The sequence below is a fragment of the Odocoileus virginianus genome, chromosome 14 (assembly GCF_023699985.2).
Source record: "Odocoileus virginianus isolate 20LAN1187 ecotype Illinois chromosome 14, Ovbor_1.2, whole genome shotgun sequence".
Taxonomy (NCBI): domain Eukaryota; kingdom Metazoa; phylum Chordata; class Mammalia; order Artiodactyla; family Cervidae; genus Odocoileus; species Odocoileus virginianus.
In genome coordinates this window covers 3,815,545-3,830,866 of record NC_069687.1, presented here as the reverse complement: position 1 = coordinate 3,830,866, position 15,322 = coordinate 3,815,545, and the positions used below count along the sequence as shown (strand labels likewise).

Sequence of the window (15,322 nt, the reverse complement as noted above, 5' to 3'; positions counted from 1 at the left end):
CAAGCAAAACAGTATGTCTTACTACTCCGCACAAAAATCACAAACAAAAGTCAAATAAGCATTATGGGAACTGACAAGAAACTCACTGTATTAGACACACAATATCAGAACATTTCTGTCCTCAAAGGAAAGAGAAGGAAAGAATCCAAAGAAAAATATATTTAGGAAAATGAATAGTGATTTTGCAGTTATTTTTCCGAAGGAGGAAAAGCTGCTGGTACCAAAGACAGGATACCTGTTCCTCTTCCAGAAGAATCAGAGCGACAATGGCAATGTTGATATTCCCTCCTATTGTTCCGTCTTTGAATAAAGCAGACACCTGGGAAAGACAGGTAATTCATGTCAGTCCCTATACCTGACACCCTTTCCCCCAGCCCTTAGCCTGGAGTTCACAGTTGAAAGCCAATTCCGTGTTCTCCACTGATAGAGCAACGTTCGGCTTCTCATTGCTAGACACACAGGGATGTGAAGTACAAGTGTGAAAGTGAAAGTGTCAGTCGCTCAGATGTGTCTGAGTCTTTGCGACCCCATGGACTGTAGCCCACCAGGCTTCTCTGTCCATGGGACTCTCCAGGCAAGAATACTGGAGTGGGTAGCCTTTCCCTTCTCCAGGGGATCTTCCCCACCCAGGGATTGAACCCAGGTCTCCTGCATGGCAGGCAGATTCTTTACCATCTGAGCCAACAGGGAAACCCAAGACACACAGGTATGGGAACATCTAATCACACCAACTGTTGGGCCCTTGCTGTTGGTGCCTGGAAGTAAAACAATGAAGTCTGGGGAGGCAGGTCCCACGTGTATCAAACACCAGTGAAGGGCTCACAAGGCCCCAGTTGGTAAGTGTCCTCATTAGAATACAGGGAAGTTTCTTTTTTAACTTACAGTGATGACCCACAGGGGAGCACTCCCCAAGCTGTCCTAGCGAAAGATTCCAGAAGCTTAAGAGAAGTTCTTGGGAAAAGACCAAGAGGATACAAGAAAGAGAAGGAAATCAATGTAGAAAGGTCATCAAGGGGAGATGCAGACATTAGAGGTGAAAGTCACAGGCGTAGGAAAGAGTGCTCAGAGTGGCATTTGAGGCAATGAGTGAGGATGAGTCAACGGCCCCGGGAAGCTCCAGGGAGTTCATTTGGCACGAAGATGTCAAAATTCGGGAAAAGCTCAACAGAACAGAGGGAATGTTTGCAAACGTCAGAGACCTGCAGCGGCGGGTGCCTCCGGGTCACCACCTCCCTCAGTCCCCTGGGAGATCGGAAACCATGAGGGTCTGGCCGCCAAACACAAGGACAGTGAGAGCAGCCATGCCGAATCACGGCAAACTGAATCATATTTAGGGGTACTCTGTCTATCGGGATGTGAAACGTATGTTTCAAATACTGTCATCACAACTATTTAAAAAATGCACTTTGATGGCCCCAAATTTTGTCTTCTGTTACACAGATTTCACTTAGGTGGTATGGGGCTTAGACACCACTCACCACACTTTAGTAAAGACTAGAGCTTCCAAGTAGAGACGAAGCCAGACACATTTTTATCTGCAGTGACATTTAAAAAATTTTTTTTTATTGGAGTATAGTTGCTTTACAGTGTTGTGTTAGTTGCTGCTGTGCAGTGAAGGGAGCCGGTTATGTGTATTATATGTATTACATGTATTGCATGTATTACATGTATTATATGTATGCATTGTTTGTTATTGTTGTTGGGTCACAGAGTCATGTCTGACTGTCGTCCCATGGACTGCCAGGCTCCTCTGTCTGTGGGATTTCCCAGGCAAGAATACTGGAGTGGGTTTCCATTTCTTTCTACAAGGGATCTTCCCGACCCAGGGACTGAACCTATATCTCCTGCACTGGTAGGCAGACTCTTTACTACTGAACCACCAGGGAAGCCCCATGTGAACATATATCCCCTTGTTTTTGGATTTCCTTCCAATTTAGGTCACCTCTCCAGTGACATTCTAATTGGTGTACTGCTTCTTGTTCTTGTAGATAAAATAATGTGTATTTTATATTCATATTCCTAAAAAGATAAGCACTTCTATGTGCTGTGTGCTAAGTCACGTCAGTCATGTCCAACACTTTGCAACCCCCTGGACTGTAGCTGCCAGGCTCTTCTGTCCATGGGGATTCTCCAGGCAAGAATACTGGAGTGGGTTGCCATGCCCTCCTCCAGGGGGTCTTCCCAACTCAGGGATCAAACCCGGGTCTCCCGAATTATGGGAGGATTCTTTACCATCTGAGCCACCAAGGAAGACGGGCATTTCTATAGGGCCATCTGAAATCACACATATATAATGCCAATGTGCAGGCTTACTGCACTCAAAAGTATTAGCATCCTCTTGGAGAGTTCTGATAAGTGGAAACATCATACACTTGAAATATGTTACCGGCTTACAGAGAGGGCCAAATTGTTCATCCTCCAAATTTTGTTCTCTGAAGGACTGAAAATGGCTTTTCTGATTGGAGCATAGTAAAAGTGAAGGCGCTATCATGGATAAAGTATTTCTTGTGTACAAAACATAAATCCACAAGTAAAAGCAGGAGGTAAATACACACTCATGCACACACCATGAGGTAGAATTACAGATGACTCAGAGAGAAGGACATGCCTACCATGTTGAGTATTGTCAGCACGTAGGTGGTGATATTTTCATGGCCATGGTTTTGCATCATTTTTTTGTCAACCACAACCAGCGTCTCCACGTTCAGCTCTTCGTTCCTATGGGACTTCAGAAGGGATCGCTTGTGCCTTACACATGATTTATATTCATCCGGCAAGATGAAAAGGTCTTCTTTGGGAGGCTTGGGTGTGTCTACAGGGGGGTGTTCAGAGAGGAAATAAAAGTCATCACATGAAATCAGTGGCAGAGCTAAAGAAAATGGATTTTAAAAATGAATGTTTATGAAATGAACCATAAAATCCTTAAAACTGTGACTCGAAATGTGTTAACGTAGAACACTACATTTAAATAAAGTTTGCATAGTCTAGATGTCATAGAATTCATTGTTATATTGACTTTTGTAGAAGTTTCTCCTGATTTAAAACAAAATGATCTGTATAATCAAAGCTGTGCTTTTTCTAGTAGTTATGTACAGATGTTAGAGTTGGACCATAAAGAAGGCTAAGTGCTGAAGAATTGATGCTTTCAAACTGTGGTGTTGGAGAAGACTCTTGCGAGTCCCTTGGACAGCAAGGAGATCAAATCAGTCAATCCTAAAGGAAATCAGTCCTGAATATTCATTGAAAGGACTGATGCTGAAGTTGAAGCTCCAATACTTCGGCCAAGTGGTGTGAAGAGCTGACTCACTGGAAAAAACCCTGATGCTGGGAAAGACTGAAGCAGGAGGAGAAGGGGACGACAGAGGATGAGATAGTTGGATGGCATCACTGCCTCAACGGACATGATTTTGAGCACACTCTGGGAGTTGGTGATGGACAGGGAAGCCTGGCGTGCTGCAGTCCACGAGTTCGCAAAGGGGTGAACCCGACTGAGTGACTTGACAACAAAAAGAAAAAGATCACTTTCACTCTGAAGCACTGGTGCCTAAAAGCAAGATGTTCCAAGATTGTGAACATGAGGGTATGTGCAACAGGGCTCTGAAAAGAAGTCACTGACAGAGCAATAAAACTAATGATTACAAAAAGAAGTGCTGTCTTACATGGTGTTCTTATTTGAAGACTTTTAATGACCTAAGAGGTTTTAAAGTTGATTCCCAGGTCTGGACACACAGCTGTATTGTCTGTAGTATTTCCAGTGGGTTATAAATACACAGGCGGATAGTCTGTTGTATTTCCAGTAGGTTATAAATGCTCCAGACAGATCCACTGTAGAACTGAATTTCCTCGAAAGTATTATAAATATTTACCTAATTTAACTGGAAGACAAAATAGACTTGGTCCTCTTGGAGCAAGCTGTTTAAAAATAGTTTTGGCTTTGATAATCAGGAAGTTGACACTATGCTAAAAACAGCCAGGTCTGGTGGATGCCTCAGAAAATGTGGTTAGAATTGCTCCGTGTGAAAGTATCCATGTATTTAGGTGGCACTAATTCAAAAGCTATGCCAGCTCTGCTCATACTCAGCTAGAAGACACTGTTTTGATTGACTGATACATCCGCTGCATTTTATCTCTCTTTGCTAAAATATTTGCAAACTTAAAAAAACTCTTGGGAGGATAACAGTTACACTGGCTACAGTTTAATAAGCACTCATCACGTGCCATTTGCACTGATGCAGTTTACACTGATGTGGTCTCCCCCGTAAGAGATGTCTATGTATAGCCCACTCACTTTCTACACCAGCCACGGGTAGGAGCGAGGCCACCGAGGCACGGGAGATGAACATCACTTTCTCTAAATCCCTCCCTAGAAGGCGTTGGGAATGGATTTCAGATCTGGCATTGTGGTCCCAGGGCCCTTAGTCTTAATTTCCATAAGTACAGGGTACAAGTGGAGATGGGAACCCAGCAGTTCCCCAGGCCCTCGGTACTGGAAAGAGGCAGGAGCACCGAGGTGGTGGTCTCACTGGCCTGGGGTCTGACAAGCCCCTCAAAACAAGTCACCCGCTCAATACGGTCCCACAGCATCTCCCGCCACATGTGAGTCCCAGCTCAAAACCCACCTGCGATGCATCAGCTAGAAGCAGCAAGCTACCGTTTGAGCCTGAGGTTCAGCGTCATGATTGATTTTTGGCAAATGAGCCTGCTTTTCTCTGCCCTTTTCAACAGAGAGAGATAGCTAAACACACAGGAAAGTGAAAGGGTTAGCTGCTTGGTTGTGTCCGACTCTTCATGACCCTGTGGTCAGCCCATGGAATTCTCTAGGCAAGAATCCTGGAGTGGGTTGCCATTTCCTTCTCCAGGGAATCTTCTCCACCCAGGGACTGAACCTGGGTCTCCTGTATTGCAGGCAGATTCCTTACCGTCTGAGCCCCCAGGGAAGCCTAAACACGCAGGAAAATCCCTCATCTCCTGAACAGAGACTCTAGGGAAGAACCCTTGTAGGTGTAAACCCCGCTGAGACAGAAGGTGGAGATTACTGCAGGGAAGCCCAAAGCCTCATGGACAGTGTGGGAATGTCCTGTCCCACGCTGTCAGATAAGGGAGCCCTGAGGGTTAAGTGCTCAGCCCAGAGGGATGTGCACCACTTCTGCTAGGTGTGGCCCCAGCTGCTCGGGGGGCCGGGCACAGAACCGCCACGTGTCCTGCAGGAGCGGGCAGAGATGCCAAGTCAACAGCACCAGATCAACCACTGATGTCGCCCACCAGTGAGAGGCATTTTCTGCCACCTTTTTTCTAGTTTTATTATGAAAACATAATGCTTTTCAGGTCTACTATAGCCTTCTACTTCTCTGTATATTCATTCTATTAACTTCTGACAGTTTGATATTGAAACTTCAACTAAAAATCCTCATCTACTTAAAAAAAATACCTGTAATATATAGTGGAACTACATGTAACCTTTTTTTTTTTGCATTTTCCAAGACTCCTGTAAATGAGTTATCATACTTTTGTAATTTAAAAAATTAAGATTAAAAAACAGAAAAAAATGGCTACATTTTCCCATTTTCCAACTGCAAGTCTTATTGTATAATTTAGTGTCTTATTCAGCTACTCCCTCTCACCAACCAGACTCCACTACTGAGGTTTTGAAATGCCTCTGGAGGCAAATGCATCAACACACGTGCACACAAACACACGTGCACAGCCAGCCACACCAAACAGAACAATCGTACTGCCCTGCATGCCCAGGTGCACTGCCTTTGAGCTACAGGCCTGAATGACTCCACTCACTCCTGATAAGAATGAAAGGGTCACATTCATTCCAGAAGGGTCAGCACTGCTGGATTGCTCAGAAACACTGAAACATCTGTGTCGGGCCCTGGCGCGGCCTGTCAAAGAGGTGTGGACAGCCCTGTCCATCTCTCCTGCCTGGATCCAGGTGCTTGGTCATCTTCCTGTCTCCGACACGTGGAGTCAGTCCTGCTCTGACCACACCCTCACCGGGAGCCCCGCCAGCACCTTCCTGGCTCTGACCTTGTCTGTGCCTGAGTCCCGCCTCTCTGCTCCAACTGGTCTCACCCCGCCCTGATCTGTCTGGCCGCGCCCCTGACCTGCCTGGCCCCGCCCCCGGCCTACCTGGCCCCGCCCCCGGCCTACCTGGCCCCGCCATTGGTCTGTCTGGCCCCGCCCCCGGCCTACCTGGCCCCGCCATTGGTCTGTCTGGCCACGTCCGCCCTCCACCCTGTCTGCGCAGACTCAGGAAGCCACTGCTGGTCAGTGTGAGCTGTTCTGAGGCTCACTCAACTGGGCTTCCCTGACCTTCTCGCCCTCCTGTTCGCTGTCCTTGTGCTCAACACTGTTCTGCTGCCTCCCCTAAGACCAAGCCCGCTCTTGGTCAGTTTGGGATGACATTTTTGTGAGACGGTCTGAATGTAGTCCGAGACTGAGTTGCAGGACGTGCGTTCAGATGACACATGGGTGCGAACAGGTCAGCCACTCCTGTTCTTCTGTCATAGATGCCAAGTGATTCTGGGTCACCCTCTCTTCTCTGTAGCATGTTATGGAGCCCCTGCATGTGCCCACGCTTATGTGAGAGTGCTGGCCCAGCGGCCAACGAAACTCAGCAGCAGAGAAGGGTGGGCTTCCAGAAGCTCCTTGGGGAAGGTTTGCTATTAATAAATAAAGCCATGCTTGAGGGGAAAGCTGAAGCAAATGAGGACAAGTCCAGGATACACTGAACTCCTATTCCTGAGTCTGTGAGAGCTTCCTACATAAAACGTAAATATAATTTCTCTTCCTAAATGTTCGTGACACAAACAAAGACGACTTCGATAAAGCCTTGGTGAAAAAATGTAGGTAAATTACACCACGCATCCTGTGTCTTCTGACATGACGAGTGAGGTATATAAACCTGCCTAGGGATAAATCACCTCAGTGGGAAAAGCATGTCAGGTTTAACAAATCTAGACCTCAAAAATATAGTTACTGGGTAGACACACCAAGATTCTTTTGAAGATGTCTGGTGGAGGAGTCTACATTTACGGGAATCAGGTAATTTAGTCTGCCCAGGGATCAGCTCTTAAAATTAAAAAAAAAACATCTACCTTTATCTATATGCCATGGAAAGATGTTTTATTCTGAACATCCAGATGATGGGTTCTTTTTGGAATTATCACTTAGGATTAGCAAAGGTGGTCAATAAATTTCACCTCGAGGGCAGACTACTTTGAAGAAAATTAAAAATACTCCAGTGTCTTAATTAACGTCCTAATTGTTAAATTAAAAAAAGAATCGTCCTTACATACATTTCTTGCGTCTTCCGCAGAAATGCTGCTTCTGTGGGTGCCTGAAGCTGAAGCCACGTGGGGATTGACCTTCGTGGTGGAAGAGATGGTGGCCTTCCAGCTCCCACTTTTTCTCCATCATCGCGACCCGGCGGGGCCCCAGGGCTGGTGGCTCGGTGGATCTCTTGTACAGGATGTGGGAGGGAGGCCTGCCCCCCGTGGAGTCACTGGGGCTCCCTGCCAGGTGTGAAGGGAGGGGCTTCAGGAAGTAGTCCGCCTCCTGGGTTCTTATCATGCCTGACTGCAGAAGAGAGAGGGAGAAAGAAAGGTGCATCACTGCTTTATCATCTGCTCACAAACACGCTGTTCCCTCCAGGGAGAACCTTGGAATGGGAAATGGCAACCCACCCCAGCATTCTTGATTGGAAAATTCCATGGACAGAGGAGCCTGGAAGGCTGCAGTCCCTGGGGTCCCAGAGAGTCAGAGAAACACACACACACACACGGTTCCCTCCAGGGAGGACCCACGTGCAAAAGGGTCACGTAGGGGGCTGAGAATTAGGGGACGAGGGGTCCACTCCTGAGCCCTTTTCCACCCCATCTTTTCAGGGACAGCGGTGTGGAGGTCAAAGGACTTGACCCTTGGAGCAGAGAGAGAGCACACAACAGACCAAGGTCAGGTCCTTCACTGGAAAAAATGGTGAAGAACACACAGCCCTGGATAGTAATACGGGCTGGGATGGGTGGGGGAGCTCCCAAATAAAGACATAAAGTTATAATCTCAACATAGTCCACTGTTTTCTTCTAGTTTTATGCACTGTTTATTGAAGAAGGCCTTCTTGTCTCTCCTTGCTATTCTTTGGAACTCTTCATGTAATTGGATAAAACTCCCCCCTTTCCCTCACTTTTTTCATCTCTTCTCTAGAAGAAAACAACAGAAGAGGAAAGACTAGAGCTCTCTTCAGGAAAACTGGAGATATCAAGGGACCATTTCACCCAAAGATGGGCTCAATAAACAATAGAGACCTAGTAGATGCTGAAGAGATCAAGAAAAGATGGAAAGAATACACAGACAAGCTGTACAGAAAAGATCTTAATGAACCAGACTATTGTGATGGTGTGGTCAGTCACCCAGAGCCAGACATTCTGAAGTGTGAAGTCAAGTGGGTCTTAGGAAAAACTGCTGCTAATAAAGCTAGTGGATGCAATGGAATTCCAGTAGAACTATTCAAAACCCTAAAGGATGATGCCATCAAGGTGCTGCATTCATTGTCAGCAAATCTGGAAAGCCCAATAGTGGTCACAGGACTGGAAAAGGTCAATCCTCATCCCAGTTCCCAAGAAGGGTAGTACCAAATAATGTTCTAATCATCAGACAATTGCACCCATCTCCCTTGCTAGTAAAGTCCTGCTTAAAATCTTGCATACTAGGCTTCAGCATTATGCAGACCAAGAACTTCCAGATGTCCAAGCTGGGTTTAGAAAAGGCAGAGGAACCAGAGATCAAATTGCCAATATTCACTGAATCAAAAAGAAAGCAAGGGAATTTCAGAAAAATATCTACCTGTGTTTCATTGACTACACTAAAGCCTTTGACTGTGTGGATCATAACAAACTGGGGAAAGCTCTTAAAGAGATGGTAATACCAGGCCATCTTACCTGTCTCCTGAGAAACCTGTATGCAGGTCAAGAAGCAACAGTTAGAACCGTGTATGGAACAATTGATCAATTCAGGATTGAGAAAGGAGTATGACAGGGCTGTCTGCTCTCACCCTGTTTCTTTAACCTATACACTGAGCACATCATGGGAAATGCCGGCTGGATGAGTTACAAGCTGGAATCAAGACAGGTGCGAGAAATGTCACCAACCTCAGATACGCGGATGATACCACTCTAAAGGCAGAAAGCGAAGAGGAACTAAAGAGCCTCTATGTGAGGGAGGAGAGTAAAAGGGTTGGTTTAAAACTAAATATTAAAAAACTAAGATCATGCCATCTGGCCCCATTACTGCATGGCAAATAGAAGGGGAAAATGTGGAAGTAGTGACAGATTCCCTCTCCTTGGGCTCCAAAATCACTGTGGACAGTGACTGCAGCCATGAAATCAGAAGACGACTGTTTCTTGGCAGGAAAGTGATGACAAACCTAGACAGTGTGTTAAAAAGCACAGACATTACTCTGCAGACAAATGTCCGTATAGTCAAGGATAATGGTCTGCTTAATGGTCATGTACGGTTGTGAGAGCTGGACCACAAAGAAGGCAGAACGCCAAAGAATTGATGCCACTGAACTGTGGTGCTGGAGAAGACTCCCGAGAGTCCCTTGGAAGCAAGGAGGTCAAACCAGTCAACCTCAAGGGAAATCAATCCTGAATACTTATTGGAATGACTGATACTGAAGCTGAAGCTGAAGCTCCAGTATTTCGGTCATCTGATGAGAACAGGTGACTCACTGGAAAAGTTCCTGATGCTGGGAAAGACTGAGGGCAGAAGGAGAAGAGGGCAACAGAGGATGAGACGGCTGGATGGCATCACCAATGCAATGGACATGAACTTGGGCAAACTCTGGGAGATGGTGAGGGACGGGGAGGCCTGGTGTGCTGCAGTCAGTCCATGGGGTTGCAAAGAGTCAGATGTGACTGGGAAACTGAAGGAACGAACAGATATAGTCAGCAGCAAACTCTATTCAAACCTGGATATGATGTGACACTTTCTATAAAAGTGTAACAATGAAATTAATCCAGTAGGAAGCAAAAAGGAATAGTTTAGGGAATTGGGGAGATCTTTCTAAACAAGGTAATTGGGAAATAGAAAAGAATTGATTACAAAAGTTAAAAAAAAAGGACAGTATAACAGACAATGAAGCACGATGACAAAAGTATCTTAAGAGAGAGAAAACAGAGAGACCACCTTTTACGTTTTAGAGTGACAAGGACTTTTAAAGCTGATAACTGTTGGGAGGAATGAGAACAAACTGGTAGTGTGACCCCGGGAAAGGGTGAACTGGGGCCCCACCTGGCACATCTATCAACATTGAAAATGTATAATTTGATTCCAGGATTTTAACCCTTTGGAATTCTTGTTTAATTTATTTTTAATTGAAGGACAATTGTTTACCATATTGCAGTAGTTTCTGCCATTCAGCAACCTGCATCAGCCACAGGTATACATAGGTCCCCTCCCTCTAGAACTTCCCTCCCACCTCCCACTCCAGCCCACCCTCTTAGGTTATCACAGAGCATGGGGTTTGAGCTTGTGTGACACAGCAAACTCCCACCAGCTCTCTGTTTTACATATGGTCTTGTATATGTTAATGCTACTCTCTATTCTTCCCTAGAACCTATTATACAGGGTGAAGTAAGTCAGAAAGAGAAAAAGCAGCTATCGTATATTGCCGAATGCATCCAGCAGGCACTTCCCCAGTATTGATACATATTTGTGAGTGTATAATTTAGTCATTGTTTATAATCATTTAAAAGTACAGACAAAACAAATTAATAACAAAAATAAGAAATAATGTTTATCGATTAGTTCAGAGTCATTTTTAAGGTATTGGGAGAGTATATAACCATTTTAAAAGGCCAGGTAATTATGTCCTGATGATAATCTTAAGTAAACACTTTGTGTGAGCCCCTAAGACTATGGCCAACATTGCCTGTATTACACCTTATTTATCACAGGCATTCTGGAAGGTTGGTATCACTCTGCTCTTCCTTCTATGGACAAGGAAATACAGAGTCTGGCTGACTAAATAACATATTCAAGGTAACCTGGGAAAGTATGAGGATTTGAACAAAATCAAAGTAAGTTCAAAACCTGTAAGGTTTTACGCTTATAATGTAGGATTCCCAGAAGTCGTTAATTTATTTTAAGTGTATGCTGCTACTGCTGCTGCTACCAAGTCACGTCAGTCGTGTCTGACTCTGTGCAACCCCATAGACGGCAGCCCACCAGGCTCCTCTGTCCCTGGGATCCACCAAGCGAGAAGAGTGGAGTGGGTTGCCATTTCCTTCTCCAGTGCATGAAAGTGAAAACTGAAAGTGAAGTCGCCCAGTCATGTCCGACTCTCCATGAACCCATGAACTGCAGCCCACCAGGCTCCTCCGTCCACGGGATGCTCCAAGCAAGAGGACTGGAGTGGGTTGCCACTGCCTTCTCCTTTAAAGTGTATAATAAAGTATTTAGTGTGATTCCAAATGTGTTCATGTTTTTAAGTGTACATCTCCACTTAAAGTATTTTCCTAAAAGGGCTAATGAAAAATTGCCGAAGCTGGTTATGTTCAGGGAGAGAAAATCAAGGAGGAGGGATGTAGGAAGAGAATTCCACGTCCATTTTTACATCTTTAGGCATTACTCAAGTTTGTAAAATCTGTGTGCATCATTACCTTAAAAATATCAATAGCATTGCTGGATCTGGGATGACAGATGAGATTTTAAAATCCTTATGAGTGTTTTAAAATACTTTATAGTTTTAGAATACAGTTAACTATTCCTACAGAACTATTAAGGTATCACTTAGCATTCTCCAATATAGCATTGTAAGAGTGCTGATATTTTCCTAATTATCTTCATAATTCAGCACATGATTAGACACTTACTAGGTACTCAGAGACACTGGTGCTTGGGTGCCTGTTCTCAGTGAGCCTCTGATTTAGGACCTGAGGCTGACCCTCATCTGGGGGGACCCAGTGCCCATCACCACCCACCAAACTCAGTTCTGTGGGTGCTGAGCTGTCCGGCACGGGTCTGAGGTTTGCACAGGGTGGGATGACAGGCACGGAGAAGCCCTTCTCGGATGGCAGGAAAGTGTCAAATGCAGCTCTCAAGGACCGGGGGGTGGGGTGGACACAAAAGAGAGGGGACACCAGGCTTATCGTGCATTCAGAGGTGAAGCCCGGGCCACAGGGATCCTGCAGGTGGGGAAGGGGGAGATTAGATCCTGCGTGCGTGCTTAGTCGCTCAGTCATGTCTGACTTTGTGACCCCAGGGGCTGGAGCCCGCCAGGCTCCTCTGTCCATGGAATTCTCCAGGCAAGAGTACTGGAGTGGGCTGCCATTTCCTCCCCAGGGGAAGAGAAGGTTAACAGCAGTAAACGATCTGTGAAGCCATCAGCACTGGGGGGTAGACCTCCCAGGGCAGAAATGCCAGCCTGCAGGGAAAGGTGAAATCCTTGGAATGTATGCTGCTGATCCAGGTGGTGGAGGAGGAGGGGGAGCAGGCTGTCACTGAGCTCTCCGTGGATGCCCGGGAAACCTTTTTGGCTAAGCACTCTACCAACTAAACTAGATCAGACAGTACTTTAACATCTGCAGTGCTATCAAGGAAAAGTCAAGTATGGGATTATATAAAACTGGAGCCAGGTGGGTTTCATCCTGTTGGCAATTAAATTAACTCAGGAATAGCATGAGCAGTCATGGGTGTGTTCAGCCTTGTGTGATAACATACCCACAGGGATTTCCACACTTGCAACTAGTCAAAGTGTTACATTAAAAAACAGTAATTTTGTTTCCTTAAAAGACCCTTTCCCGATATGCAAACAATGTCTTACTCTTCAAATCACCCTGAAAACACGAACGGCTCCTGTGGGTTCTCTAGAGTCAATGATGTCCAGCATCTCTGATTCAAGCCCGGATGGACTTACAGAGAACAGAGAGATGAATGAATCTGATACTCATTACTCAATTCTAACATTAAGATCTCTGTGCCTTTGGACGAGTTACTCATTCCCTCTGTGCTGTTTTGTCCTCTAGGGAGTGGATAGAAAGACAGCCACTTGCCATGAGTATGTAAGACTTAAAACTGACATATACTTAAATACACTACTGAATGCCCAGTTGTGTTGTGTCCATGGGATTCTCCAGGCCAGAACACTGGAGTGGGTAGTCTTTCCCTTCTCCAGGGGATCTTCCCAACCCAGGGATCAAACCCAGGTCTCCCGCATTGCAGGCAGATTCTTTACCAGCTGAGCCACAAGGGAAACCCACTGGGAAGACCCAGAGGGATGGGATGGGGAGGGAGGTGGGAGAGGGGATAAGGATGGGGAACACATGTAAATTCATGGCTGATTCATGTCAATGTATGGCAAAAACCACTACAATATTATAAAGTAATTAGCCTCCAACTAATAAAAATAAATGAAAAATAAAATACATGACCTCCAGTAAATAAGCAAAAAAAAGATTTGCTGCATAAATGAAGCCCAGACTGCAGATGCCATGCCTCGCTGATGATCTGTGATCCCCTCGGATACCGCGGGGGTTTCTGGCGGGTGGTTCACTCCGCAGCACAAGATCGCTCTGAAGCCTGTGTGTGGCTGTGCCCCAACACCGCCGTCATCACCCCAAACACACCTCGGCTCCTGGCTTGCTGCATCGCCCTTTCTGGCTTCCTCCCCTAAAACACTTGGGTTCTGTGACCGCTGTTCTGGATTCAAACCCGTCTCCTTTTTCCCCTGGGTTCATCCTGGGTGGCCCAGAGGACCAGACTGTCAGGCAAGAGTGACCTCCACCCCTGCACCCGGAGGACTTCTGAATGTTCACTAACCAAGCATTCAAGGGTTCATGCTTGTTTCACTTATAATCAGTCTGAGGTACAGTATTCTGTATTTAAATAACTCCCACGTTCATTAACTATGTAGGATAAAATAACTGATAACACTGATATTTTGATATTCCTCAATAATCAATACACAACAAAAAATACAAGAGGAAAAGTGACTCCACTGTCTTGCTGCCTTATTAGTTTGCAAGCTTATTTAAATGATTACGTAAATAGTGGAAGATTAATGTTTTCTTCTTATCAAAGCTTTTCTTCACTGAATCAAGAATATTTACTTGGAGGCTCATAAAATGTCTGGTATACACCTGCCCCCAGTCACCACTGGGAGGTCAGCTGGGTGGATTATTAACCAGGCTTCAGAAAAGGCCAATATCCCCCAGACATCGCAGGGGGGCTCTCCAGATGCCTGCATCTCTCATCGCCAGCTCTGTAAATCATTTCACACTGGGAAACTCAACACTAGCATTGCATTTATAAGAAGAGGAAGAGTAAGTGCCTTGTCAGTGACGAGAATGTGCAGCTCCTCAGACTCACAGATACAAACAACAAAGTTGTGGTTTGTCTACAACAAAGTGGACAACCAGTGACTGGGAGGGGCAGTATGAGGGTAGAGGATTAAGAGATACAATAATTATAAAATAAGCTTCGAGGATATACTGTGCAACATGGGGAATACATCCAATATTCTATAATAACTATAAGTGGAGTATAACCTTTAAAAATTGTGAATCACTATACTGCACACTTATATTGCAGAGCAACTATATTTCAATCAAAAGAAAATAAAAATTTAAAAAAAGAGAAAAATGCTTCTTCTGAGCAATGTGAGTAAAGAAAATGCCGAAGCTTCAAAGTAGGGTGTTAACTGTGTTATATTTGTTGCTATTCGCCCTTAAAGGTTGATAGGCCTTTATTTAAGTGTGCTTCCCAGTTAGCTCAAATGGTAAAGAATACACCTGCAGTGCAGAGACCTAGGTTTGATCCCTGGGTGGGGAAGATCCCCTGGTGGAGGGCATGGCAACCCAGTCCAGTATTCCTGCCTGGAGAATCCCATGGACAGAGGAGCCTGGTGGGCTGCAGCCCATGGGTCGCAGAGAGTCAGACATGATTGAGTGACTAACACACACAGACCTTAGTAAGGTATATCTATTTAGAAAAGTTGTCTGTAAAAGTTGTGTGAGTCAAACAATAAAGTGAATTAGGAAGCGATGAGCCCGGGGGGTCAGTGCACATGGGGGCGTCATGTAAGGGAATCCCCACTCACCTGGGTCCAAGCTTGTCTGGGGTGACACCACGTGCCCTTTTCACGAGAGCTAGCTAGCTATCAGTCAACACAGGGAAAAAGCGATCTAGCTCATTAGAAGAAACACGCATTTCAATTCTAGTTCGTTTCACTTTTTGCTCAACTTCTTTGTCATTTCTCCAAAAATGTGATTTGTCTGGTGACTATTCTACTCATTCTAGTCTTCTTAGTGTCGTTTCT

At 45.3% G+C, this 15,322-nt stretch overlaps 1 protein-coding gene across 1 annotated transcript in view; it reads right to left on the bottom strand.

Moving 5' to 3' along the window:
* The window catches only part of ADAMTS16 (ADAM metallopeptidase with thrombospondin type 1 motif 16), a 176,828-nt gene that overhangs the window by 114,251 nt on the left and 47,255 nt on the right, over positions 1-15,322 (bottom strand). Inside the window, exons 4-6 of the mRNA XM_070476448.1 lie at positions 7,305-7,584; positions 2,613-2,812; positions 236-319 (exon numbers count right to left, since the gene is read on the bottom strand). Coding sequence (XP_070332549.1) covers positions 236-319; positions 2,613-2,812; positions 7,305-7,584 — 564 coding nt within the window. The remainder of the gene's footprint in view (positions 1-235; positions 320-2,612; positions 2,813-7,304; positions 7,585-15,322) is intronic.